The sequence below is a fragment of the Westerdykella ornata genome, assembly GCF_010094085.1.
Source record: "Westerdykella ornata strain CBS 379.55 unplaced genomic scaffold EI97scaffold_11, whole genome shotgun sequence".
Lineage (NCBI taxonomy): Eukaryota > Fungi > Ascomycota > Dothideomycetes > Pleosporales > Sporormiaceae > Westerdykella > Westerdykella ornata.
Genome location: NW_022986861.1, coordinates 222,806 through 248,158, shown reverse-complemented (window position 1 = coordinate 248,158; position 25,353 = coordinate 222,806). Strand labels below are relative to the sequence as shown.

At 55.4% G+C, this 25,353-nt stretch overlaps 9 protein-coding genes across 9 annotated transcripts; 4 read left to right on the top strand and 5 right to left on the bottom strand.

Annotated features, from left to right (window-relative positions):
- Window positions 1-109: 109 nt before the first annotated feature.
- On the bottom strand, window positions 110-1,895 carry EI97DRAFT_49647 (uncharacterized protein). Its single transcript, XM_033802478.1, has 3 exons — window positions 1,488-1,895; window positions 417-1,432; window positions 110-350 (listed from the first exon to the last, which is right to left on the bottom strand). Exons 2-3 carry the CDS (start codon window positions 1,408-1,410, stop codon window positions 340-342), a joined length of 1,005 nt encoding a protein of 334 aa, XP_033653656.1. The 5' UTR covers window positions 1,411-1,432; window positions 1,488-1,895; the 3' UTR covers window positions 110-339.
- A 3,464-nt stretch (window positions 1,896-5,359) lies between these two features.
- On the top strand, window positions 5,360-8,706 carry EI97DRAFT_458614 (heavy metal translocatin; the record flags this gene model as incomplete). The annotated part of the gene is made up of 3 exons (XM_033800923.1): window positions 5,360-5,731; window positions 5,794-7,728; window positions 7,789-8,706. The coding sequence occupies 3 exons, from the start codon at window positions 5,360-5,362 to the stop codon at window positions 8,704-8,706; spliced, it is 3,225 nt and encodes a 1,074-aa protein (XP_033653655.1).
- Window positions 8,707-9,721: 1,015 nt separating this feature from the next.
- Window positions 9,722-13,900, bottom strand: EI97DRAFT_377685 (MAP kinase; the record flags this gene model as incomplete). Its single annotated transcript, XM_033795624.1, has 2 exons — window positions 9,722-10,260; window positions 10,312-13,900. The coding sequence occupies 2 exons, from the start codon at window positions 13,898-13,900 to the stop codon at window positions 9,722-9,724; spliced, it is 4,128 nt and encodes a 1,375-aa protein (XP_033653654.1).
- Window positions 13,901-15,677: 1,777 nt separating this feature from the next.
- Window positions 15,678-16,614, bottom strand: EI97DRAFT_49357 (uncharacterized protein). Its single transcript, XM_033802366.1, has one exon. The coding sequence runs from the start codon at window positions 16,294-16,296 to the stop codon at window positions 15,778-15,780; it is 519 nt and encodes a 172-aa protein (XP_033653653.1). The 5' UTR covers window positions 16,297-16,614; the 3' UTR covers window positions 15,678-15,777.
- On the top strand, window positions 16,458-18,334 carry EI97DRAFT_442607 (ammonium transporter-like protein; the record flags this gene model as incomplete). The annotated part of the gene is made up of 6 exons (XM_033799768.1): window positions 16,458-16,559; window positions 16,633-16,697; window positions 16,760-17,014; window positions 17,071-17,745; window positions 17,800-18,043; window positions 18,152-18,334. 6 exons carry the CDS (start codon window positions 16,458-16,460, stop codon window positions 18,332-18,334), a joined length of 1,524 nt encoding a protein of 507 aa, XP_033653652.1.
- A 479-nt stretch (window positions 18,335-18,813) lies between these two features.
- On the top strand, window positions 18,814-19,877 carry EI97DRAFT_433526 (uncharacterized protein). The gene is made up of 2 exons (XM_033798410.1): window positions 18,814-19,075; window positions 19,160-19,877. The coding sequence occupies exons 1-2, from the start codon at window positions 19,020-19,022 to the stop codon at window positions 19,542-19,544; spliced, it is 441 nt and encodes a 146-aa protein (XP_033653651.1). The 5' UTR covers window positions 18,814-19,019; the 3' UTR covers window positions 19,545-19,877.
- EI97DRAFT_418892 (NAD(P)-binding protein) lies at window positions 19,678-21,332 on the bottom strand. Its single transcript, XM_033796971.1, has 2 exons — window positions 21,052-21,332; window positions 19,678-20,970 (listed from the first exon to the last, which is right to left on the bottom strand). The coding sequence occupies exons 1-2, from the start codon at window positions 21,163-21,165 to the stop codon at window positions 19,963-19,965; spliced, it is 1,122 nt and encodes a 373-aa protein (XP_033653650.1). The 5' UTR covers window positions 21,166-21,332; the 3' UTR covers window positions 19,678-19,962.
- A 134-nt stretch (window positions 21,333-21,466) lies between these two features.
- On the top strand, window positions 21,467-23,669 carry EI97DRAFT_467352 (uncharacterized protein; the record flags this gene model as incomplete). Its single annotated transcript, XM_033801593.1, has 2 exons — window positions 21,467-21,818; window positions 21,871-23,669. Exons 1-2 carry the CDS (start codon window positions 21,617-21,619, stop codon window positions 23,667-23,669), a joined length of 2,001 nt encoding a protein of 666 aa, XP_033653649.1. The 5' UTR covers window positions 21,467-21,616.
- Window positions 23,670-23,678: 9 nt separating this feature from the next.
- On the bottom strand, window positions 23,679-25,204 carry EI97DRAFT_398768 (uncharacterized protein). Its single transcript, XM_033796404.1, has 2 exons — window positions 25,067-25,204; window positions 23,679-25,008 (listed from the first exon to the last, which is right to left on the bottom strand). The coding sequence occupies exon 2, from the start codon at window positions 24,823-24,825 to the stop codon at window positions 23,896-23,898; it is 930 nt and encodes a 309-aa protein (XP_033653648.1). The 5' UTR covers window positions 24,826-25,008; window positions 25,067-25,204; the 3' UTR covers window positions 23,679-23,895.
- Between the last annotated feature and the right edge of the window lie 149 nt (window positions 25,205-25,353).

Here is a 25,353-nt window from a genome sequence, read left to right as displayed (position 1 = left end):
CATACAAGGCCGTAAGGACAGAAGGAAGAAGTTAGGAACTATATATGGTGAAAATATTTTTGCAAATTGGTTCGCTCGTACGCAAAGGACTGTCGTGACGAGCGTCCAAGATATTGGGGAAAAGAATAATAGAAATAGCGCCATGACAGCGTAGTCTTTCTAACCGTGTAGACGGAGTCGTACCGAGGGGATTAAAAAGACATTAAGGGGTAGTAGTGGCGTAGTAGTGGATAACGAAGGCATGGTCACGTGAGCGGGGAATTGGACTGCTTGGTACCAATCTCAGAGAGATGGACCTACGATTGCCGCATCCGCCGTCTGGTGGTTCGCCTTCGGGTTTCAGTATACGGCACCAGCTGCGCTGGCAAGGACGTGCAGCCCCTCATCAGTGCGAGCGTTTGGCGCATTCATCGGGCGGAGCGGGATGCGAGGAGCTACTGCAGGCTCGAGCCCGTAGGGAACGCCACGACGCAGCTCGGGACGCATCAAGAAATGTGTACCGCACTGTTGCTGCTCTGGAGGCTGCAGTGCCAGAGGACTGATCATGCCGGAGCCAGCACCGAACGAGTGATCCATGGGCGTTGGAGGGGTCGATGGAAGGGAGGATGTAGAGCGAAGAGAAGAGGGCGACGGAAGGAAGGATGGCGCGGCTCCTTCCGTATCGATCTGGAGTGCTGTGCTGCGACGTTTCTTCGAACTGGATGTCGCCGCCCTAGTGTCGGCCGACGGCCGTGTAGCGCGGGACGAGGACCTCCGGTGACCTTCGTTTTCGTGGGTGCGCATATGTTGCTTCATATTGTCGACGCGGCCGAACATCTTGGAGCAATGGGGGCATTTTGCGTCCTTCTTCTTCAGATGAACGCTCTTCCAATGCCGGGAGGCGTGACCGGATGTGGTGAATAGTTCGTTGCACTTGAATTTCACGGCCTCAGGGCATGGGTACTGCTTCCTCTCGCCTTCGACGCGTTGGGCCCTGCTGTCCAAGGCAGCCGGAGGAGGTGCTCGAGTGGCCCAGTGCTGGGAGAGAGTGGGCGGATACTCGTACCGTCCGGAGAGGGCATAGGGATTGTCTTCGGAGGAGGTTGAGCCAAAGGAGTTGGTTCGGTACAGACGGGAATCTGGCGGGTGGGTGGGCCAAGGCAGCTGCTGATAAGAGACAGCGGGAGAGTGGTTCGCAATGATGGGAGCCAGCGTCACGGTCCGGTCCTTTGGAGAGAGGAGTTGGTCGTAGCGAACATCGGGCGGTGTGCGGGCTGGGTTGCTGGAAGCGACCGAGCTCGTACGCGACAGCTCTGGGGGAGAAGGCAGACAAGAAGGCTCTGGCTCGGGCGAGTTGACAATATGGATCTCTCTTCCGCTTGCGGCCCGGATCATGGGAGGAGCTCCTGCCCTGCGTAATGCCTCGACCATGGCTCTGGATGAAGAGTGGTCGCTATCAAGAAAGTGAGCACACGAACATGTGCAGGGCATGGCATTGGACTACGTACATTCAAATCTGAAGATAAAATCGATCGCAGTCCACTGAGTGAACGCGAATGATATGGCTGATACGACGAAAAGCGATCGTCCGAAGGAAGCGAGCGCAACAAAAGTGTGCGAGTTGAGGAGCTAGGTACGTAGGTAGGGTGTGGGATGGTGAGGCACTGCAGCTGGCGGGCGCGAGCTAGCTAGTCGTTTGTATCCGGGCCGTTGGAAGAAGTCACAGCGAAGGCACAAAGAGAGAATATGGGGGAGAGGGGGGGTGAGGGAAGCAGTGGACGAGCGCGCGAAGATAAGTAGCGGCCTTATTATCTGAGGAGCGGGCGGGCGGGAGAGCTCTGCTGGATCCTCCCAGGGCGGGCACTTACTGGGCACAACGGGCAGGGCGTTGAGGGATGGTCAACTTGGAAATGCCATCCTCCTCACGGCTCCCCTACCCCTGTACCCCTGTACCCCTGCACCCCTGCACTTCCAAGAAGTCCACCACGCGCAAACCCCTGCAACCCTGCGTCCAGAAAAAGCTCTATCTCGCGCGCTGAAGTGTCTTTTGACACTTGCGACGAGAGAGCTGCGTCTATCTACTGTTACAGAGAGTACGGATGAGTGGTACTGCGCGACGACTCCCACGTTGTGTTCCACGCCCGAATGAACGGGGAGACAGGGTAGAGAAATCCTCAGAACAGACCTGGAGATACGTACGGCACACTTTTGCCGTCTGACTTGTCGGATCCTGGGCGATTTCTCTGGTGAATCTCCGATCTCTGGCAGTCTTTTGACTCCCAGTCCAGCACAACACGAGCCGGGGTTCTGCTGATCTCTCGCAGTCGAATTGATCAGCAGGGTATCCGTATTTGCTCCAAGCCCCGCTTGCAGGAGGAAGAAGGGAAAAGAGAGACCCTTACTCGGCGGGCTCCCGGTGCCGGAGGGCGATATACGGTGATACACATACTATGGTATACACAGCAGCACAGCAGTCTCGTCCGTCTCAGGCACGCTCCCGCAGTGGCGCAAAAGTTCCAACGTCACCTCTGTACTGCCCTCGAACGACATTTGCTGCCGTGTTCCGTCGCAGCCGTGGTGCAACGACACGGGGCTGCACACCTCTCTCGAGTCAAACCCGAGTTCAGGGTCCGCACCGCGTGCGTGTCCGAGAGAACATCTTGGAAGCAGTCAGACTTTCTAGCATCTTCGCCCTGGGCAAATAAATACCAGTATGGGCAAATAACGGGCACCATGGCGGGTCGCCCGTCGTCTGAGCATTTCCCTCAGCCATCCGGTGGTGGAGGAGTTGGCCCTGGGAGCCCTGGAAGCTGCAGGGACTCCTTGGCGGCGCTATCCCACAAGCAGGCAAGCGCCGACCCTCGCGCACACTCGACTTCTCGATCCACCGCCAGCGCTTCGATCTCCCGCCAATGCACCTTTGCCCATGATGTCACCGTCTTGCATCCACCCGCTGTCATCGCCCGGTCCAGAAGCCACGCACAAGCCACGACCACCCCTCTCCATCACGGAATCCAGAGTGGATCGCGATCTGCCAAGCATTTCTTTCCTCTTGCGGTATGGAACCCTTTCAGGCATTTCACCCATCAACTCCCTTTTCCGTGATGACGTAGGCCACTCCGCCCTGCCATGCCTCCTTGCGATCCGATCGAGCGGACGGTCGGGTTTGGTGATTCCTCACGAGAGAGGGATGATAACCTCGGACTGTTAAAGTTCACTCAGGGTCAGACTTCGGAACTTTGACTATCATGCTTCCGAGTCGACAATAATGGATGCCATGTTGCCGTGTATGGTGCCCGCCATGGAACAAAGAAGAAAAAAGCGATGAGCAGTCCAATTCATTTCCTCGCATGCAGGGTCAAACATTCCCACCCGGACCCTTTTCGGACTAGGCTCGTCGTAATCATTCTCCTTCTCCAGACCCTGGCTAGCCCTTCTAGGAAAGCCGTCAACACCGAGTAAACCGCCATGACTGGTCCAACCGTCAGCAAAAACACCGCCATCAAGACCTGTCATCCTTCCCTGAACCTGATTTATCGACAGTAATAAACTGGACTTCTCGGAATATATGCCGTGGTATTTCTTGTACATAGTATCAAGTGGCAACGCTGATTCCTCCTTCCAAAGCTTTATTCCCGACGTGAGCAGTCGTAAAGCTCACACTCACAATACCACAATATGCAACTAAACCTTCACCCAGCAATATCCCCTCCCGCCTCAATATTCTGAACGGCCCAGTTCCAGTTCCAGTTCCACTCCGCCCCAATAGCCGCGAACTCTAATAACCCCCCAACTCCTTCCCCCGCTTCCGCCATTGAGTTCCATCGTCAGCAAAAGCATCAAGAAACAAAGAGCTCATTCGTTCCCAGCATCCCTTGTTGACTGTTGACAAGTCCTTGGTGCTGGGAGTCCCATCCGACCAATGAGATTGCAGAACCGAGTTTCCCCTCTCGCTCTCGCGACCAAATTGCGACCATGGAGGATCTGCATGCGTGCTGAATTCGCTTTGTTTCGGGGATATTTGGATATCTTGGTGCGCTCTGTCTCGGAATAACTCCGTACCCAATCGGTTCTTTAGGTCCACAGAGTGGCTGGAGAAGGGGTTGCTTTCCATGTACTGTAACACAGTACTGTACCCTCACTCGCAGTACATCAGCGGCACTTACACAGTACCTGGGTAGGTTAAACTGTAGACAGGTACGTACAAAGTACACATACCCCGTCGGCAACCCTTCGGCCCTTCGGCAACCCCTCTCGGACCCTTTCCCCAGCTCTTAGCAGCGAGACACTACTGCGTGTCAACGACGTCATACCCGCAACCCTCCCGCCAACTCTCCCTCAACCACCAAGGTCCGCACCTTCATCCCGCATCCGCTGAGTTGCCGCTAGTGGATACTACCTACTAGCGCGTTGCCGTGCCGCGGCTTCGAACTACCACAATACGCTACTGAAACCGGACCCTACTGTTTCCTATGGTAGTGTGAACCATGGTAGTGTATTACCCCTCCCCGCCGGGCCATGCAATTCTGAAGTTGGCCATGGATGAACTGCCATGGTGAAATGGCGAAGGGCATGATAAGGCCGCATCGACATTGCAAAGGCGAGGTGATTGGCTGGCATTGACTTGAGAGGAGTTGAGCGAGAGTGGAGAATGGGAAGCCAAGGAAGCCGGATTTGCGGTTTGAACGGGGGTATGGGGAGCGGCAGCCGTTGTACTGTACTTGTAAAAAAAGGAATCAGGGGAGTGGGAAATTATGAGAGGAGACACGGTTGGGAAGGGTTCGTCGGGTTTTGCTGATGTTGAGAATGGACTGTTAACGTCTACACAGTAATGTGGTACGTCTAGTGACCCACGGGACTGCGAGTTAAGTTAGTATACACAGCGATTGACCAAGTGCGCAGCGACTGCCCGAATCCAAACGTTCCCACCATACGTACGTGGGCGTCACCTGCATGGGAGGACCTCCTCCGCCTCTACCTAGGTATTTTCATTCACGTCTCTCCACCGTACAAAGGTGTTACCATGAGGTTTAATCTGCTAAATCTATAGCTATAGCTAATACCAAGCCAAACTATGCACCTCTACTCGACGTCTTTAACCACGCTATTTTCTGTCTCTCAAATTTGTTCCCTCAATTCTTCAACTTCTCTAGCTTTTAACAGCACAACTTTTGAGAATTCACCGCAACTGAACTAGGTGCTCCGTACAGGGCGCACGAAAGGTAGTAGGAAGGCGAAGATTGTGGTGTTCCTTGTCTTGGCAGAATCCGAGGGCGGAATACTAAGCACCAGGGCAACACCTCCGTATCGTTTATCGATCATTGCTTAGATTCTTTCGTGCTGAACTCCCTGGTACCTCCTCCACACTCATCTTTGGAAGATGGCCTGCGGTTCTGGATGTTGCGGCACGCCCACGGCTCCTCCCACCGTCTCTTGCGCGCCGGCCCCACCGCCGGTTAACCGTGATGCAGGCAGTTGTTACAAAGCCGGCCGCGATTCTACCACCAGCTTGATTATTGATGGCCAAGTCGAATGCTGCCAGTCTTCACAGCTACAGCTGAACTCCAGGACGACGACCGCGGTACCGGCTCGGCCAAAGACGCCCCCAAAAAAGACGGCTGTTGCTCGTCCAAGCCTGCCAACGACGAGTCCCAGTCCCTCAAGCCTCCCAGCTGCTGCGAAGGGAGACCGTCTCCTTGCTGCGATTCCTCCTGCATCGACCGACTTGCTCTCCGTGAGTGTGCCGCTGGGTGTACGTCTCCATTCCGTGCTCTGCAATTCCACTGCTGACATCTGCATTCTATAGCCAACAAGACAATCCATGTACCCTCTGAGTGTACCCGTGGAAAGGGCGGAAGGCCGTGTCGGCAGCACGCCCGCAGCGCCCGCGAGCAGTATCAGTTCAAGCTCGAAGCGCTAGGTTGCATCTGCCGCGCGCTGCTCGCTCTGGGTCAAGAATCCTGCTGTACGCCGCGGCGGCAATCGTCTTTGGAGAGGAGACGCTCCTGCTCTCGTGCTTCGGTTGTCTCTCGTGCGTCTGCCGACTCTTGCTGTGCACTGAAGGCGAGCGCATGTGGATCTACCCCGAAGCCGGGGTCCAGCAAAGGATGCTCCACTGCCCAGCCTGCCTCCTGCGCCGATGCTTGTTGCGATGGGCAAGCTTCGGGAGGGAACCCTCCCTCTTCATGCGCCGACGCCTGCTACAGTGAGAAGGTAGCGACGCAGAAGCGCAAGAAAATCGAGGCTGGCACGGCGCGCAATGTCGACCTTGAAAGAGCTCTTTCTGGGAAGGAACATGTAATCCTCAGTATCTCGGGCATGACTTGCACTGGATGTGAGACTAAACTATCCCGCACACTAACAACACTTCCCGCAATCACAAAACTGAAAACAAGCCTGGTTCTCTCGCGGGCGGAGTTTGACCTCGATATCGGCACCACCTCTGTGGTTGAGGTCATCAAACATCTTGAGAGGACCACCGAATTCGAGTGCGAACGCGTCACGAACCATGGCTCCAGCCTTGATCTCATTTGTCACGGCGATCCAAGTGACATTGTCAAGGGCGACTGGCCAGATGGCGTCTTGGAAGTGAAGATGGTAGACAAGAAGACCATCCGTGTCGACTTTGACGCAAGGGTCGTCGGCGCGCGAGACCTCGTTGAAAAGGGCTGGCCCAATTCCATGACACTCGCTCCGCCTCGTACTGATCCTACTCTAGACGCCGGCGCTAGACATGTCCGCCGCGTCGGATACATGACGTTGCTGTCGATTGTGCTGACCATTCCCGTCCTCGTGCTGGCATGGGCTCCACTTCCGGACAAAGAGAAGAAGGAGGTCACCATCAGTTCTGTCTCGCTTGCTTTCGCAACTGTCATCCAATTTGTGATTGCCGGGCCATTTTATCCAAAGGCGCTGAAGGCTTTGATCTTCTCGAGAGTGATTGAGATGGATTTGCTCATTGTTCTGAGTACAAGCGCAGCCTACATCTTCTCCGTCGTGGCGTTCGGCCATCTTGTTGCCCACAAGCCCTTGTCCACCGGCGAATTCTTCGAAACCAGTACGTTGCTCGTCACGCTCATCATGATCGGTCGCTATATCGCTGCATTGGCACGACAGAAAGCCGTCGAATCCATTTCGATCCGGTCGCTGCAAACCTCTAGTGCTACAATCGTGGACAAGGACGGCGTTGAGAAGGAATTCGATGCAAGGCTACTTCAGTATGGCGACGTATTTAAGGTAACCCCCGAATCAAGGGTCCCGACCGATGGAACCGTTATCTCTGGCTCTTCTGAAATCGACGAGTCCATGCTTACTGGAGAATCAAGGCCTGTTGAAAAGTTCAAGGGGTCTCCTGTCATTGCCGGATCAATCAATGGGTCAGGAGTACTAACCGTTCGACTCACCCGAATTCCGGGTGACAACACAATTAGTACTATCGCCGGAATGGTCGACGAAGCAAAGCTGTCTAAGCCCCAGATTCAGAGGATTGCCGATCGCGTAGCAAGCTACTTTGTTCCCGTTGTCGTCACCATCACCATCGTTGTCTTTTGCATCTGGATTGCAGTTGGCATCGCCGTTCAGAACAAGTCTGGATCCGACGCCACCATTCAGGCCATTACATATGCCATCACTGTCCTGATCGTGTCCTGCCCTTGCGCCATCGGCCTCGCCGTCCCAATGGTCATTGTCGTCGCAACCGGAGTTGCCGCCGAGAGAGGCGTCATTTTCAAATCTGCTGAGGCCATCGAGGTCGCATAAAAGACCGCCCACGTTGTCTTTGACAAGACGGGGACCTTGACTCAGGGCAAGCTTACCATCGCTCGAGAGGAGTACCCCAGCGCTTCTCCCAGCACGAAGGCTCTCCTCTTGGGCCTAATCGGAAGCAGTAAGCATCCAGTATCCGTTGCCGTGGCCGCCCACCTCAGAACGAACGGTGTCACAGCCATCACAGTATCCGATCCTAAGAACATAGTCGGCAGAGGTCTCGAGGGCACTTTTGCAAGCCGCACCCTCCGTGCAGGTAATTCCAGATGGCTGGGCCTTTCGGACGATGCTCTTGTTGAATCGATTCTTTCCCAGGGCTATACAGCCTTTTGCTTCACGGTGGATGGCTCACTCGCCGGCGTGTTCGGCCTTGAGGACTCTGTACGAGAGGATACTCTCCCCACCATCACCAAGCTGCAGCAAAACGGCATCTCCGTCCATGTCCTCTCCGGCGACGACGACGGTGCCGTCCGAGCGGTCGCATCCCAACTCGGGATCCCCGACGCCAACGTCCGATCTCGCTGCACTCCGGCAGACAAGCAAGCCTACGTCAAGGACCTTCTCGCCACCAATTCCGACCCGCGTACACGGAAGAAGAAAATGAAACAGCCCGTCCTCATCTTCTGCGGCGACGGAACCAACGACGCCGTCGCCCTGGCCCAGGCCACCATCGGTGTGCACCTGAAGCAAGGCACCGACGTGGCCCAATCCGCCGCAGACGTCGTCCTGATGCGTCCCGGCGTGTCGGGCATCCTCGTCGCCATGGCCGCCAGCCGGAAATCGATGCACCGGATTGCCTTCAATTTCGCCTGGAGCGGAGTGTACAACGTGTTTGCCGTCCTGCTCGCCGCCGGCGCGTTTGTAAGTGCGCGCGTTCCGCCGCGGTTTGCGGGGCTTGGGGAGCTGGTCAGCGTTTTGCCGGTCGTTGTGGTGGGTGTGATGATGAGGTGGGCGAGGATTTAGAGGATAGGAGGTGGGGAGGTGTGCAGTGGGTGGGATGGCGTTTCCCGTGAGCCTCCCTCCCTTGTGCACTTTTCGCTAGACGTGAAATTGCTCAGCTTAGGAAGAGTTAGGTTTTGGACGCATATATATGGATATATATATATAAGAGACCAAGATCTGGAAGTGCTCTGTTGCCTTGACCTGCGGTTCCAGTTCCTTGCTCAGGGTTCAGACAAGAAGAGCTTGATAGATGCTAGAGTAGCAAGTAAGCTTACCGAGGAATCTTTCTCCGAGCTAATCTTGCACCTAATAGTTAGCCGCCGCGTTTTTTGATTTTTTATTACATGCAATACTACAACTCCCCAGCAACTCTATATCCATCAACACACAGCCTACAAACTTTCGAGCACACCGGATAACTATTAGACTACTACATAGATAGCCTGCTTTAGACTCTGTTTCAATCACGCGTAACTAGTGAAAAGCGGCCTCAAGGCTCTCGTGCAAACTTTTTGTATTCAAGGGTGCGGTTTTCGGCTAGAGGTTCGGCTGGCTGCGTTGTCCCTCAAGTATACTAGGTACTATTGTACACAATAGTCGGACAGACGATGAGAGCAAATCAAACGTAGGTATTGGGTATAAGTATGTTGTTGCTGTATCGAAACAGGATAGGAATGGAAAATATACCAGGAATACACCGATAAAGTGGGGGGAAAACGTATAGATATAGTGCTAATGCTAAAGATACAACAATATATATGTGCTTTGCCCAGAATCGGCCGAGATATCAAAGAACAAAAGATCCATCAACGCCATCGCTGATGCAGATACCGAAAAGGAGAAGAAAGGGGGAGAAAGAAAAAAAGGGAAACAGACTAAAAGAAGTATACCTCTCCCTTATATATGCCCCATACATCCCCAACCGAAAGACGAACAAATCATCAAAACGATGCGACTCAAAGGCCAGCCCGCGAACCAGCTAGAGAAAAAGAAGAAGAAGAGCAAGAAGAAGGACAAGGAAAAGCATTACACCCCCCTAATAAAGCCCCGAATTCTGCCTCGACGTACCCGCACTACTCGGCCCACTACCCGTGCTATCCGACCCGGGCGTCTGCGGCTCGAGCGCCAACTGCGCCCTCAGCGCCATGATCCACGGATGCTGCAGCAGCTCGACCGCCGACGCGCGCTTTGCAGGATCGCGCTCGAAGCACTTTTTCAAAAAATCGATGCCCAGGTCGCTGAGTTGGTCCTTGGTGGGGAGCTGCGGTGGATTGCCCTGCGCAATGTTGTACATGATGGCCCACTCGTTGTCGAGCGACGACCAGGGCCGCCGCCCAGTTGCCATTTCCAGTATCACGCAGCCCAGCGACCAGATGTCGACGGCGCCGTGGCGGCCTTGGTTCGAGCCGCGGATGACTTCGGGCGACATGTACATTGGCGTGCCCGTCATGGAGCGTTGGCGGCCTTGGCGCGTGGCGGCGTGTTCGGCGGCGAGGGTGCGGCCTTGTCGCGCAATGACTTTGGCGGCGCCGAAGTCGACGAATTTGATGACGCCGTTATGGTCGAGGAGGATGTCTGGGTGGTACTTAGTTTCGTGTCACTTGGATGGCAGGAATAGATACTTACTTTCGGGCTTGATGTCGCGGTGAACGACACCAGCCTCGTGGAGGTAGGCGAGACCTTCCAGCATCTGTAGGGCATACACCATGATGACCGTCTCATCCTCGATGCGACCGTGCTCAAGCAACCCAGCCAGAGAACCGCCAGAGCAGTACTCCATGAAGATGTAGACCTTGTCCCGGTGCGGCTCGATGCCATAATACGAAACGATGTTCGGGTGATCGAGGACCTGCAAAACACCCATCTCATCCCGAATCTGCGAGACAATGGTGGGGATGAGCTGGGGATCCTGGAGCCGAATTTCCTTCACGGCCATCAGATGGCCGGAATCCAGGTTCATTGCAGCGTAGACGGAACCGAAGGTTCCACCGCCCACAAACTGACCTTGCTGCCATCGCAGAGTAACATTGGTGGCCGAGGAGGACAGGTAGGTGAGAGCGCGATCGGCTTCGTTGGAGTCTTCAAGTACTCTTCCTAGAGCCTGTCGTTCCGCTTCCTTGGCTTTCCGAAGCTCGTCAATCTCCTCCAACTGAGCCATCCACTGTGCTTGTGTCAAGGCTATCGATTCGTCGTCATCCTTCGAGTTCATCTCTTCCATCATGTACTTCCCGGCCAACGCGTTCAGACGCTGCCGTTCTGCCTGGGCAGCGATGGTGGACCTGGCACCCATGATATCGAAGTGGGAGATGAGCAACGACATGCAACCAGCCACTTTCCGACGGAGGGTAGCATATTCCTCATCGCTGATTGATAGTATATTCTGTCCACGGGTCATCATCATGGCGAATTCCAGAGCCACTACAGCCCAACGGAACGTCTTCCGATCCGATGCCACGCAGTCGTCACAGATGAAGCTGACCCAGTCCAAAGCCAGCCGTGTCAACTTGATGTTGTTCATAGCGCGGCGGTTGTAGTCCAGATACATGATCGAACGTTGCCCAAACTCCGCTGCGAAGGCAAAACAACTCTGGATGAGGTCTTGGCACCCAAGTCCGGCAGTCTGCTTGCGGATGATCTCGACGCTGTCCATGATGGTGTTTGAGAGCTTATATGCCGTCTTGCGAATCTTCTGGAGCTCAACATTCACTCGGGGTAGGTTCGCTCTCTGATCGATGAGTTTGCTGAGATCGGTGCCGATTGCTTCGAGGAAATTGGTATTCGCGTTGGTCAGGCGCTGCTGGGACCCATCGGCGACAACACGCAAGCTACCGTATTTCAAGTCCAGGATAGGTTCCCGAATGTCGGCCGTCATACGCTTCCCACGCCAGTACAGCGGCTCTTCTGGCTTCAGGATGAGGGTATATGGATTGGAGGGGTCCTCTGGGTTTTCTTCTGCGTGGTAACATGTTGTGAGGAGAGACTGGATATCCTTGGGGCGATCCTGGAGAGCGGGTGAAGCGATGATAAACACGCCAGGATTTCCACTTTCGGTTGTTTCAACGAGGAAATGGTCGGTCATGATGAGCGAGTCATAGAGATCGTTCAACTGTTCGTGGTCCAGGTCGGTGCTTTTGATGCTGTACTCGGTGCAGTTCTCAAAGCGCTGCGTAAGAATCCTGGAGAAGCGGAACAGCTTCCTTTGCCGAACGCGGACGGAGTCCAGTATCTGCTTATAACGTTTCTCCAATTCAGCAGCAATGACTTCGTCGGGCCGCCGCTGAAGCTCCTTCTCGAAATGTGCAGTCAACCGCGACAACGACTTTGATGTCAAGGAACTGAAGTGCTCGGCCACCTCCACATCACCCCCTTCGAAATTACGGCCAAGCTTGTTGCAGAATTCCCACTCTTGCTCCAGAATCTCGGCCTCTTTGAAATTGTTCTTGTTGGCAGAGAGCTTCCAATTCAGCATTTTGAAGTAGAACTTCAAAGCATCCATGACCGTCTGATCAAAGTTTTCCTCGATGCACACGGGAAGATCCCACCCCGGCTCCGGTCGTGATATCTTGATGTAGCTCTGCTTGATCTTCCCAGCTAGAGTTAGCAGGATCTGAAACTGTGATATCATTTGCTCGGCCATCATGAGGCCCCGTTGAGAGGGATCCTTGATCTTCTTGGCATACGACAACCGCATCTTGATGATATCTTGGACGAGGCGGGAAGGGAAATTGATGAGTGTTAGCAACTCTTCGATGTAAGGAGGTAGATGGCGATTTGCAAACGCCTCTGCATTTGCAATGAGGGTCTCCTTGGCCTTGTATATGACCTTTTCCAGGGCATTCAGAAGGCTCGTCTCGCCCTGTAACGACTTCAACCCGTCTTCTTTCAGGATGCGGTCGATGAAGGAGGAGTCGTCGGTGAGATGGTGATCTTGCACGGTCCGGGCCCGCGGCTTCGAGAAATCAAGCTCGTCGTTGCCGACCCACTTCCTCAGGATGGACATTTCTCTGCTGATCAACTCGGTGGTATTGTGCCAGGCGAAAACTGCATCGCATGCGTCTTTGAAAGCAGCAGATGCCGCCCTAGGGTGAGCCGCCTCCAGAGCAAGTCTATTCGGGTAGAGGCTCTCGACCTTCTCAATCTCCTTGACAACCTCCTGAACCTGTGCAGCCGCACTTTGGCCAGCTTCCGCTTCACCCTGGACTTCAAAAGCAATGATGTTCTCAAGCGTTGTCTTGATGCTTGCGCGTCCGTCGTCGACCAATCGCCGTTGGGCCTGGAGCGACCGGCCACAGACCTTGGCACGAATCCCCATCCACATCTCCGCTCTCCAAGCAGTATCTCCTGGGTGATCGGTACTGCCAATCAGCCTCTTCTTCTCCTGTTTGACAACGTCTCCCCTCAGCACATTGGACAACATGGAATGCCATTCTAAACGTTCGCGGTTCTCGGGTATCTTGAGCTCTTCTGCCGACGGTTGCATGTCATTGTTACCGTAGTAGAGTAAGGTCTCCTGGTCGTAGGCATCCTCCCCTACGTGCTCAACGGTCGATGGTGACTCGTCGTCCGAGTCCGAGTCGGTGCTGTACCCCAGGCTAGGTGTGCGCATGTCGTCGAAGAAGTCCTCCTGATCATTCTCTTGCCGGATCCGCTGTACGTAGGCCTTCTCTTGTGCACGATAGTCGGCATTGGGGTTACGGCGGGAGCGCGTGGTGGAGGGATGGCGGTTGCGGTTGCTCGTGTCGATGGAGAATTGCTGCGGTCTACGCTGCGGCGCATAGGCATTCGAGGGGGTCCTGACGGCGCAGGGCCTTGGATTGCGGGTGTTTGAGCTCATACCGTTTGCTTGCGTGGGCTGGGCGTTCTCGGAAGAGGGTGCTCGGCTCCCGGCTTGGAGGGTGCGAGGGCGTGGCTGGTTGCTGTTCCAAGCATACGAGGCAGAGGAGGTCAAAGGGGGAGCCTCATCCACCGGGCTGGTTACAATGGGCGGCACAAACTGGTAGTGGCCATCTGCGTGGTCCTCTTCGTGGACACCGTGGTGGGCGGGTAGCTGGTCATGATCGGAATCGCCGGAAGAGCCTGGGCCGGACGAGTCGTTTTGGGCATCGGGCGCATTGACGACGATGGGCTTGCTCATGGCGGCTCTGGGGGATTCTGGAAGCAGCTCGTTGTGTGGCCCTACATTGAAGCGGACGCCGCGCACAGAGTCGTGGTTCATAGAGGTTACTCTGCGGAGGGTCCAGGAATAAGTACGGATACTTGTAAGCAAAACAAGGCTGCTGCCGTTCCTTGCGCTTTGCAGTAGCGATCGGCGGGTGGAGGTGGCGCTCTGCAAATTCTTGGCCCGTGGCGGTGCACGGGAGGACGAAATACTACAGTATGTAGGTGGTTGCAGCAACCTCTCAATGCTGGGCTGCTTGCACGGCGGTGAAGGGACTGGGAGATATTTGCGGACAGCCTCGCAAGCCGTTGAATTATTAACCAAAGATGTTATTCGCCACGGACAGGGGATTGCACCTTTCCCATGGCCCAGCTACGCTTTGCCAATGTCCTACTAAAATAACGTCCTCCACTGATGACACCACGGTGCTGTGACTACACAGTAGCTCCCGTATGGCCAAAGCTCCCTCGACCGAGGATCAATGATGCTGGCATCCAAGGTCAACCAGTCCTCCGAACGTCATCCGAGAGAAGCCATGGAGAAGTCACGGATTGCATACGGAGTAACCTAGCATCTTCACACCAAGTCCGATGTATATCCGAACAGGATCATTTCCTTTGACATCATGGTGCTTCTTGCAGCATCTGTCATGCTGCCCTTGGGAAGACATGCCTGACAGTTGAGACAAGTCAAGATGGACCAGCAATGGGAGACGACTGAGAGCAAGACCGATCATGAGCGGCATCCCTGATCGAGTTGGGCAACTGGTTGGGAGACTGCAAACGTCTGTGAAATGAGAAATGCCTCATTCGCGAACCATGAAAGCGGCACAAGTTCAGGATATGCTGGCTTTTACCAACCCTCCCAAACTCCCAACAGGTGTACACCTCCACCTCCCTTCCACGGCAACTTGCCTGCGCTGAGTTATCAATACGTGCGGATGCAGGTACCATGCAGCTCCTGAGGAGGGAGTGTTTCGTATGTTGCATTCCGGACTCGATGCACGCAGAAGCAATTACAGCTCCTACTGCCACGGAGAAACCATTACTTCGTATCTGTGAAGGCGAATACAAGCATCCCCCGTTTGTCAGACACGACGACTGAAATTCATGAGGTGGATATATGACAGCCCTGGATCCAAAGACCAGGAACACCTACAGGAAATCACCCCGTAGACGTGCGACGAGGCTGGATACCGTACGGAGTACATAACTCTTTTATCAGCAGAACAACAGTCATAGAGATTATTCGAAGAGATATCAAGGAGCCGTGAGCACGCCGCACGGGGATCGGGCCGGAAAAAGAAACTCCTGGAGATGCCCCAAGGCAAAGGCTCCTGCACATGGAGATGCAAACGGCCTGGCGTCGGCGTCCTGGGATGGAGATCACCTTATTCTCTGGGATTCATCGAACGTTTTTTATGCCACAGTGGTGGACCATGCTGCAGTGCGGCATACTCGTCTTACTCGAGAGGTTACGGGAGAGAACTGATATCAAGATAAACTTATCTCGGCCAGGCAGGCAGAGGGTTCGAAGGATCCAGCGAGTGCCTCGACAAGAGTGGGGAAATGCGGGAGGCTGGCGCCATTCGTGTGATGAAGGTGCTGGTGCTGATGGGAAGCCTGGGGAAGGTTGGGAGAGGTGCGAACGGCTTGCGGTCCACCGGTGGAAGTCTGGGCCCTGTGCGGCGCCTTCCCTCTTTGAGCGGGGAAGGGCTTGGCTCCTGGGATACTGATAAGAAAACGAGATGGGCAACGCTCAACTGCGGTTGATAACAATTCATGAAATGGGCCAAACGAGATATAATAATTCATCCTCTCGAAGATGCTGCCGTGGCTCGTGGAACCGGGTCCGAAGACGTTTACCGCGAAGCGATTGTGTTTCTCCACCAGGTTCGCCTACCATCCGAAATCGAGTCAGATGGCAGGACGAGTTCACAGCACAGCAGAGAGAAAAAGGCAATCAGCATCAACACCAGGACCTGGCATCCCACTCGTGTGGTTCGCTCGTGGCCGGGAGCCGAAAGAAGAAACACGCGAAACTCGTCCCAGATGGCCAACCACGCAAGGCCATTGGCTGCCCCAAGATGCTCCTATCTGACACCCCACGGCGTGGCTGATGATTGACCTGGACCCTTCATGCTTGCTTGGCCGGTGCAGGAAACGGTCGAGCGCAACAATAATCTTTCTTAACAGTATATCCAGTTCCGGGGGGGACTGAGATAATGATGGCCTTATTTTGGGACTACACTCGACTACTCCCACCTTTCTGATGACCCTTTTGTGTATAATATCAGCCATTGATCCACGGTGGCACACGACTTCTCTCTCCTCGCCTTGTCTATCCACCATCACAACGAAACCCCAACGCCAAGTCGCTGCACTTTGGATCCCTGGGAGTGACCTGCGGATCTCAGCCCTCGGATCCTCGGAGCACTCCGTCCACTCCTTCATCTTTTTCAACCTTCACCAACTCGTCCTTTTTCCTTTCCATTATCCCATCCTCTGCTTCCCGGGTTGTCTGCTGAGCAGGACCTGGAAAGAGACGTCGCACGCGGCCCCGCACTGCTGGTATTGCATCCTTGGAGGGCCAGGTGGGAAATCAGATCGCCAACATGGACCCTGTATCCTCCGGCCTGGATCCCACCACGCCTTTGGAGCCCTTCCACAACGTCACCGACATCAATGGAGGCGACTCGAGGCTGTACAATCTCAACGTCTTTTATAATGCAAGTCTTAAGCACTGCCAATTTCCTCTCTATATTCCAGAGTGCTAACCTACCCCGCTAGCCCGGTGATATCGCTTGGATGATCACAGCTACGGCCCTTGTCCTTCTCATGATCCCCGGTGTTGGGTATGTCACAATATCCAAACCTCCAAAACCTTTCATAAGAAAAACCACTGACTTCTCTGCAGCTTCTTCTACTCGGGCCTAGCACGGAGAAAATCAGCCTTGTCACTACTATGGCTCTCGGTCATGGCTACGGCCGTCGTCACCTTCCAGTGGTTCTTCTGGGGCTACTCTCTCGCCTTCTCACACTCCGCTACCAAGTACATCGGCAACCTGGACAACTTCGGCCTCAAGGGCGTGCTGGGTGCACCCTCAATCGGTAGCCCTCGTGTCCCCGACTTGCTTTTCTGCGTCTTCCACGGCATGTTCGCCGCCATCACGTAGGCTTGCCCTTCTTACGAACTAGACAAGAGATCGGTCATATTGACGTTAACAGCGTTGCGATTGGCGTAGGAGCCGTCGCCGAAAGGGGCCGCATCCTCCCTTGCATCATCTACATGTTCATCTGGACGACCATTGTCTACGACGCCCTCGCCTGCTGGACCTGGAACTCCTCGGGTTGGGTGTACCAGCTCGGCGGTCTCGACTTTGCCGGCGGCACGCCCGTCCACATTGCCTCTGGCTGTGCCGCCCTCGCCTACTCCTATATGCTGGGCAAGAGGAAGGGCCACGGAACCCAGGAGCTCAACTACCGCCCCCACAACGTCACACACATCGTCATCGGAACCGTGTTTCTCTGGGTCGGCTGGTTCGGTTTCAATGCGGGCTCCGCCATGTCGGCCAACTTGCGCGCCATCATGGCGGCCGTGGTGACGAATCTTGCCGCTGGTGTAGGCGGAATCACTTGGTGTCTCGTCGACTACCGTCTCGAGCGCAAGTGGTCCACTGTCGGATTCTGCTCCGGCGTGGTCGCCGGTTTGGTCACCATTACCCCTGGCTCAGGCTATGTTCCCCCATGGGCGGCCGTTGTTTTCGGTGTATGCGGTGGAGTTGCATGCAACTACGCGACGAAGCTCAAGTACTTCCTGCGTTGCGACGATGCTCTGGACATCTTTGCTGTGCATGGCGTGGGAGGTCTTGTGGGGAATCTCCTGACTGCCTTCTTCGCAGCGTACGTCCTCCTTTTACTTCCATCTCCTCTCCCAAGCTAATGAATATATCACAGCGACTACATCGCCCACCTGGACGGCTACACCGTCATCTCTGGCGGCTGGCTGAACCATCACTGGATCCAGCTGGGTTACCAAATCGCCGACTCCGTCGCCGGTGGCTCCTACTCCTTCATCGTCACTTGCCTCATTCTCGGTGCCATCGACGGCATCGGCAAGTTTCTTCCCCTGTTGAAGCTCAGGGCGAGCGAGGAGGAAGAAGTGTTGGGCATTGATGATGTGGAGATTGGGGAGTTTGCTGTAAGTTTCCACTCCTTTCCTCTTCCCATGCCCGTATTCGAAATCAAGAGAAGAAGACAGCAAGGAAATACGGTCAATCAAGATCAAGACTAATACTCGCGATAACAGTACGACTACGTCGAGCTCACCCGCGAAGTCAATCTCCCGGAAGACGAGGACCTCGAGGTCGACGAAGGCATGTCGACCCACTCGCTCCACAACCATCCCTCGGCCATGGGCCAGCATCGCGAGAAGAACCACGATTCGGTCGACTCGTCGCAGCAGTTGGCTGACTGGGCGCATCGCCCGTAGTCTGGTATGGGTCTTTCTTGATTAGCATCCAGGGACGATGGACTTGTATATCTTGGGATTTGGCATTGGCGGGTTCTGTTACGCTATATACCACTGTTTTTTCGCTCTTGGTAGGATTTTGGTCATGGGTTGGTTTTAGATTTTTGGGTGTTGATAGTGCGTGGATCGGGAATATTGGGAGAACTGGGCGCGCCGCACGCCGTGTCCCTTTTCAGTCTTGATTCCTTACGATGTGACGACTGAGAGGGTGACCTGTCTCTAGGCAATAGTAGTAGACTGTGACAAGCTATACGGGGATAATGTACAATATATGGCAGAGTGTCAGACCTTTCCTCAACTGCAGGTGGTGTTGAAACATTTGAAAATATGGACAAGAAAAGCACTATCTACTGTAGACCGAATCATCCCTTGCTGGTTTGCTTAGTCATCCATTTCCACGACCTGAGCATCTTCCTCGCGCGGAGAATCCTCAGCTCCGACATCAAGCACCCAGCTCTCTCTCACGACAACGGCAGCGAGCACCTCCGTACTTATAGATTAATTGCTTCCCATCCCTCCCTTGCACACTCGAGTTCCCTCCAACAATTCGGAAGAAGTGATCACGCCATCTGCGCAGCGCCTAGCTCGAATCATCTCGCCAACCGACCAGCTCCGCCAGAGGAATCCAAGCTTCCTTCCAGAAACCATGCCTTTCCTAGCCGCCGCCCTAAACGTCGTAGGCGCAATATTCCTCGCACACGCGTACGTCTCCTTCTTTCCCTTTCCCCTCTGTCTAAACAATGCCCTCCTTCCCCACTCTCAACCCCAAACCACTAACACCCCCAGCATCTTCTCAACCCACGAACACACCTCCCTGCACCCCCTCTCCCCTCTCCCCCGGGACATCCCCCTCGAACTCCTCCTCTCCCTGGCCCTCCTAACAACCGGCATCGTCCTCTCCTCCCCGCCTTTAAAACCCATCCAATGGTCGCACTGGGCGGGTAAGATATCGCGCGAGGGCCCCTCGAGGGAAGGGTACGTGACGAGGGAGGGGGAAGAGGTCTTGGGCGATGTGGATCCGTATGCGTATTTGGGGTTGGAGGCGGGGAGGGAGGGGAGGAGGGGGTTTTGGGGACCGAGGGAGGCGAGGGAGAGGTTTTTGGGGTGGGTTAAGGAGGGGGGGGAAGGCGTGAGGTTGAGGCTGGGGAGTTTGTGGTGTGAATATACGTGACAGAGGGGCTTTCCGGGTTGAGCTGCGAGGGGTTACGGTACTGGAGCGTTCCCTGGTGGTTTTGCGGAGGGATAGCTGTGGACCTTGGGTTAGGTGGTGAACATTGGCTGTGCGGCTGGGATATGATATGGAGGTTCGCGGTGTATGGATGGGCAAGCCTTCCGCCTCGAGATGTGGAGGTGCCGACTATCATGATGGCTTCGCTGGTATCATACATATCGTACATATTGTACAGAGCCATGCGAACAGCGTCCCCCTAATATTATGTCCGCCTGGAAATCCACGCTAACAGCGTCCCCCTAATATTATCTCCGCCTGGAAATCCACCCCTATACTTATAGCCCCTTCTATTTCCTAACCTCACACCGTTTTCACCAGGAACGCACACCTCGAACGCCGAGCCCCACCAACCCATGAATCACCGACTCCCCTCCGGCCTGAACTCCGGCATCCCCTCCTTCTTCCCCCACCCCCAAACCTTGCCCTCCATATCCGGCCCCGCGACCAACCACACCAAACTCGTCAACCACTGGCCCAACGTATCCCTCACCACACCATTCCTCTTACTCCCGCCCAAACTCGAGATCCGCAACACCTCCCCGAGCCAATTCGTCGCCGTCATGAAATCCCCCCTCTCCAACCCCTTGATCGCCGCCACCGCCGCCTCCATCTCCGTCTGCGCCGGGTCCGACTCCTCGAGCAAATGCGTAACAGCATGTTTCGTCTTATTCTCCTGCTCCAGACCGGGCGACTTGATGGTCCCCGGGAAGATGGCGCGGACGTGGATATCGAACGGCGCGGGCGACGTTCCCGTGTCCTTATTCGACCTCCTCGCACCATTATACAGCAGGATCTCCATATTCAGCGCGTCGCACAGGGCGCGCAGGGCCGTTTTCGCAGGGCCGTAGGGCGCGTACCCCGCGATGTTGACGAAGGCGATGACGGAGGAGGTGACGATGAAGTAGCGCGGTGGTTCCGGCTGAGCCTTCTTTTCCCCATCCGTCTTCGTCTGGGCCGGGTAAGGCGTCTCCGGGTACAACCACGCCCTCAGCGTCTTATGCGCCAAGTAGCACGCGGCCCAATAATTCAAATCCATCTGCCTCCTTTGCGTCTCGATGCTGCTCTCGACAAACAGCATCGGCGACGCGGACCCGGCATGCGCCCACACGACCTCGGGCGTCTTGCCATTGTTCCAGGCCGTGGCTTCCTTGAGGAGCCGCTCGTTCTCGGCCTCGGAGCTCACGTCCGCCGAGATGTAGGTGAAGCGCTGCGTCGAGGGGTGTTTGGCGTGCGATTTTGCGTGCTCGACGGCCGAGGCGAGTTTTGCGGGGTCGCGCGCGACGAGGATGAGGGAGGCGCCGCGTGAGGAGAGGAGGGCGGCGAGGGAGCGGCCCATGCCGTAGGAGCCGCCGGTGAGGAGGACGGTCTGGGGCGTGTTAGTAGGGGTTCGTTTGAGTAGAGTGGAGGGAGGAAGGTGGAGTTGAGGACGGAGTTGGGGAGAACATACGCGCCCATCGACGTCGAATTTGTTGCGCCGGCTGAGGATACCCATGATGTCGAGGCTGAGGTAGAGCACCAGGAGGAGCAGTGCTATTGCTGCGTAGGAGAGATATGCCGCCATACGGAGGGAGGACCTGGTTGCTCTGGATTCGGGCCTGAGGGCTTCAGGAGTCAATTTTAAAAGATTACTCCGTACAGTCTGACGTGAGACCTCCTTGACCCCGTTTCGACTGCGTAGTTAGCCGACGACGTCCAAATGGCCCTCGACAAATTATTCGATGAAGTCGTCGAAGGGTGGGTTGAGCTAAGTTACCCCTGCGTTCGTTAGTCAGATAAATATTCCACAGAGGGCCTAGCGTGCGGGCTGGTTTTATCGCCCGACGCGCCCCGCGGGTCCGTGCTTTTCCAAAAATTTGGAAAGTCGGAGCTTGAACGACATCGCGAACGTCGAGCGTGGTTACGCCACGAGAGCGGCAAAGAGTCTCCGTATCCTCAAAGTTGCGCGCTGCGCATACATTTAACCATCCTTTCTCGACAGCGCAGACCTCCGATAAACCAGTTCGCCGTGCAAAATGGGCAAGAAAAGAAAAGCGAACGGTCGCCCGTTCGGCGACTCCAAAGCCCCAAAGGGAGAAGAAGAAGAGAATACCAAGATGCGCGTCACCACTTTCGAAGATGTGGCGGACTCGGAGGACGAGTTCCATATACAGCGGGATAAGGTGCTGCTGGAGGAAGGGCCGGCGGCGAAGAGGTTGAGGAAGTGGAAGGAGCAGGGTAGGTGCTGCTATTAGCTTCCGTGCGTGAAGAGGATGGCTGACGATTTTAGATGAGTTTTTGCAGTCGTCGGATGAGGAGGTTCTCGAGGTGGAGGATGGGACGGAGGATGAGGAGGAGGAAGAGTATGGTGATGAGGATGTGGAAGGCCCGTCAGGAGACGAAGACGACGACGACTTCGGCCTTGTAAAGAAGAATGAGGATGAAGATGAGGAAGGATGGGGTCCGTCGAAGAAAGATTACTACAATGCCGACGCCATCCAGACGGAGCAGGACGCGCTCGACGAAGAAGCAGAAGCGCGGCGCATACAGCAGAAACAATTACAAGCGATGACGGAGGCGGACTTTGGGTTCGACGAGAACGAATGGCTGGGCCAAACAGAGAACGAGAAGGGCCCTGCAACAAAAGTAGTCACAGAAGTGCTGCCCCAGCTGCAGATCACGGATAGCATGAGCGAGAAGGAGAAGCTGAAGATTCTGCATTCGAGATACCCCGAGTTTGAACCTATCCGTCAAGACTATCTCGAGCTGCAGCCACTGCATGCCCAGCTGAAGGCCGCCGCCGAAGCCGCCGAGCGCGTTGCAAAGGGAAGACAAGGCAAGGAGAATGGAGCTCTGCGGCCCAAACCTACGGCCGTGTTGAAGTACTGGGCGTGTGCATCGTACCTGGGTGCGATGTGCATGTACTTTGCGATTCTCACATCCACGGCAAAGGACGACGGCTCCGCCGGTATTGCGCTCGACCCAGAGGAACTCCATCGACATCCCGTCATGGCGACCCTGCTCAAATGCCAAACGCTGTGGAAGCGCGTCGAGAGCCTGCCCATCGACGACCCCATGGTAGAAGCCGCCGAAGCCGACGAAGTCTCCGCCATCGAGGAACCGAGCCCCGAGCCAGACAAGAAAGCAGACCAACAAGCCAAGCTCCAAGAAGCCATCGCCCGCAAGCGCGAAGAAAAGAAGCAAAAGAAGAAAAGCAAAGCGCAAGCCATCCAGGAAGCCGCACAAGCCGAATCCGCCGCCCGCCGCGCGGAGAAACTGCGCCAAACAGAGCAGGAATTGGGCCAACTCGCCAGCCTCACCGACAAGGCGGCTCTCCGGAAAGCCGGTGTCAAGCAGAAGAAGGTGGTTCCGCAGCAACCGCTGCTCAACCTGCTCAACGCCGATGACTCCGACTTTGGCGAGGAGACGACGCTTACGGCGCACGAGCTTGCGGAGAAGGCGAGGAAGAAGAGGTCGCTCCGCTTCTATACGTCGCAGATTACGCAGAAGGCGAGTAAGCGCGGGGCAGCAGGGAAGGACCAGGGAGGTGATGCGGATATCCCGCATCGGGAACGTCTCAAGGATCGCCAGGCGAGACTGCAAGCAGAGGCAGAGAAGAGGGGCCAGAACAAGGACAAGGGTCCTGGTGTGCCGCTGGGTGAAGGGGACGACAGCTCCGACGATGGCGACGCCCGTGCCCAGCAGAATGGTGCCAACGGCGGCGACGACGACGATGACTACTACGACATGGTCGCCGCTCGCAGCGCGGCCAAGAAGGCCGAGAAAGCTGAACGCGCCGCCGCCTATGTTCTCGCGGCCAAGCAGAACGCGGTTGTGGTGCCTGAGGAAGTCATTGGCGAGGACGGCAAGAGGAAGATCACGTATGCGATTGCGAAGAACAAGGGCCTGACGCCGCATCGGAAGAAGGAAGTGCGGAACCCCAGGGTGAAGAAGAAGCTCAAGTTTGAGGCCAAGAAGAAGAAGTTGAAGAGCATGAAGCCGGTGTATGGGGGCGGGGAGGGGAGAGGCGGGTACCAGGGCGAGTTGACGGGTATCAAGACGGGGTTGGTAAGGAGTACGAAGTTGTAAAACGTGATACTAGTGTATATATCTATTGGGGAAAAATCAGATGCTGCCGTGAATTTTCATCATTCATCATGTCTTGAGCGCCCTTGTGATGGATGTGATCTTGCAATGCGGTATACGCAATGCCCTAATGCGTCAACTCTAGAGATGTCAAAGGCCTAACAACCGCTAGAATCATATCCCTCGTTCATCCTCTGCTGGTAACTCCGCCTCCTCTCCTAAAGTCCCATCACGCCCTCCCCATCATCTTCTCCCCCTCTCCCTTGGCAAAACTCCCCATCCTACATGCACACCACCTCTCCCTCTCCCCCCTCACCTCCTCTCCATCCCACCCCCTCGCCACCATCCTATCCCCCCTCCCATGCCCAAGCACATCCAACCCACTAACCCACCACACACTCGCCGCCACCACCTCCCTCACAACCCTCACCTCCTCCGCATCCCTCGGCGCATACACCAATACAAACTCCTTGGGCACAAACCGTCTAAACCACCCGCCCTTCGCCAACGGATGCCGTTCCCCGCGCCCCGCTTCAATCAAGATCCTAGCATCCGCCGGATGCAAAGTCAAGTGCAAACTGCCATCTGAAGGATGCACATGACACACCTCGCCGCCACAGGTCCTTGTAATCGGCGCCGTGGAAAACAGTCCCGAGCTGTGCTTCTCAAAACAACTGGTCCGCTCGACGAGCAGGTTTTCCGGATCCGCGGCCAGGAGTTGGAGTTCATGGACGAAGGCTTGGTAAATATGTGGGGGGGAGATGTCGGTTTTTTGTCGTTGCGGCGCGATCCCCCTGATTACTGGTCTGGGACCATGGCGTTTGGGCAGGGAGGTAGGTGTGAGGTACCCTTTTTGAGGGCGGAAGTGTGGGGGGATGGGGAGGGGGCGGAGAGGGTCGCGGAGGGAGATTAGGGAGAGGAGTTTGATTTTTAGGTAGCCTAGGGGTGTGGAGGGGGTGCCGCCGGGGCCGAGGGAGAGGAAGAGAAGGTAGTCGTTGTGGATGTAGTAGATTGTGAGCAGGGCGGCGAGGAGGGTGGAGAGGTTGAGGAGGAGGGTGGAGGGAGTGTTGAGGCTTATGTAAGGGAGGAGGGTGGAGGTTGGGGGAGAGGTTATGTTGGTGATGAGGGGGGATTTGGGAGGTGTGGTGATGTTGTCCATGGTAACTGGTGGTCGAGGTAGTGGCTCGAGGCCAGAGAGGAATGGTCCAGATCTGGGATGTAGGTCCGTAGGTAAGAATTTGAAATGGTGTACAGTCCCTGGCTGTTATAGCACTTGTCGTTGAGTAGTCTTCAGTGCGTCAGGTAGTCAATCCCTCGTTGGTTCCTCGTAGGTGAAAGCGTTCTTCTTGTATCCATCAGCAATCCGTCGACATGGGAGTAGAGAAATGACCTTAACCCACATTCAGTATGTAATAATAAAAAGAATCTGAGAATGCACTTTTCAATCCACCTCTTGACTTTGACAAGCCAGAACTGCCGAAGTGAAGGACTCTGAGGTATGGGGATACGGTTTTATAGCTGACGCCAGCACGTTGAGTCTCTTCTCCACAATTATAGAGAACTTTTTTGAAATAATTGAAGTATAATACAATAACGGCTGAAATCCCTTACCCAAATCTTATACCTGATACCAGTGTGGACTACCACCACGTGAGCTCGCCCTCTCATGCTCTGATTGGTCCCACAT

Bases quoted from the DNA above. Each gene is read 5' to 3' on its own strand.
- EI97DRAFT_49647 (XM_033802478.1), bottom strand. From the start codon at position 1,410: ATGGTCGAGGCATTACGCAGGGCAGGAGCTCCTCCCATGATCCGGGCC.
- EI97DRAFT_49357 (XM_033802366.1), bottom strand. From the start codon at position 16,296: ATGAAGGAGTGGACGGAGTGCTCCGAGGATCCGAGGGCTGAGATCCGC.
- EI97DRAFT_433526 (XM_033798410.1), top strand. From the start codon at position 19,020: ATGCCTTTCCTAGCCGCCGCCCTAAACGTCGTAGGCGCAATATTCCTC. The intron at 19,076-19,159 runs GTACGTCTCCTT...TAACACCCCCAG, and splicing joins GCAATATTCCTCGCACACGC to CATCTTCTCAACCCACGAAC.
- EI97DRAFT_418892 (XM_033796971.1), bottom strand. From the start codon at position 21,165: ATGGCGGCATATCTCTCCTACGCAGCAATAGCACTGCTCCTCCTGGTG. The intron at 20,971-21,051 runs GTATGTTCTCCC...AACACGCCCCAG, and splicing joins AATTCGACGTCGATGGGCGC to ACCGTCCTCCTCACCGGCGG.
- EI97DRAFT_398768 (XM_033796404.1), bottom strand. From the start codon at position 24,825: ATGGACAACATCACCACACCTCCCAAATCCCCCCTCATCACCAACATA.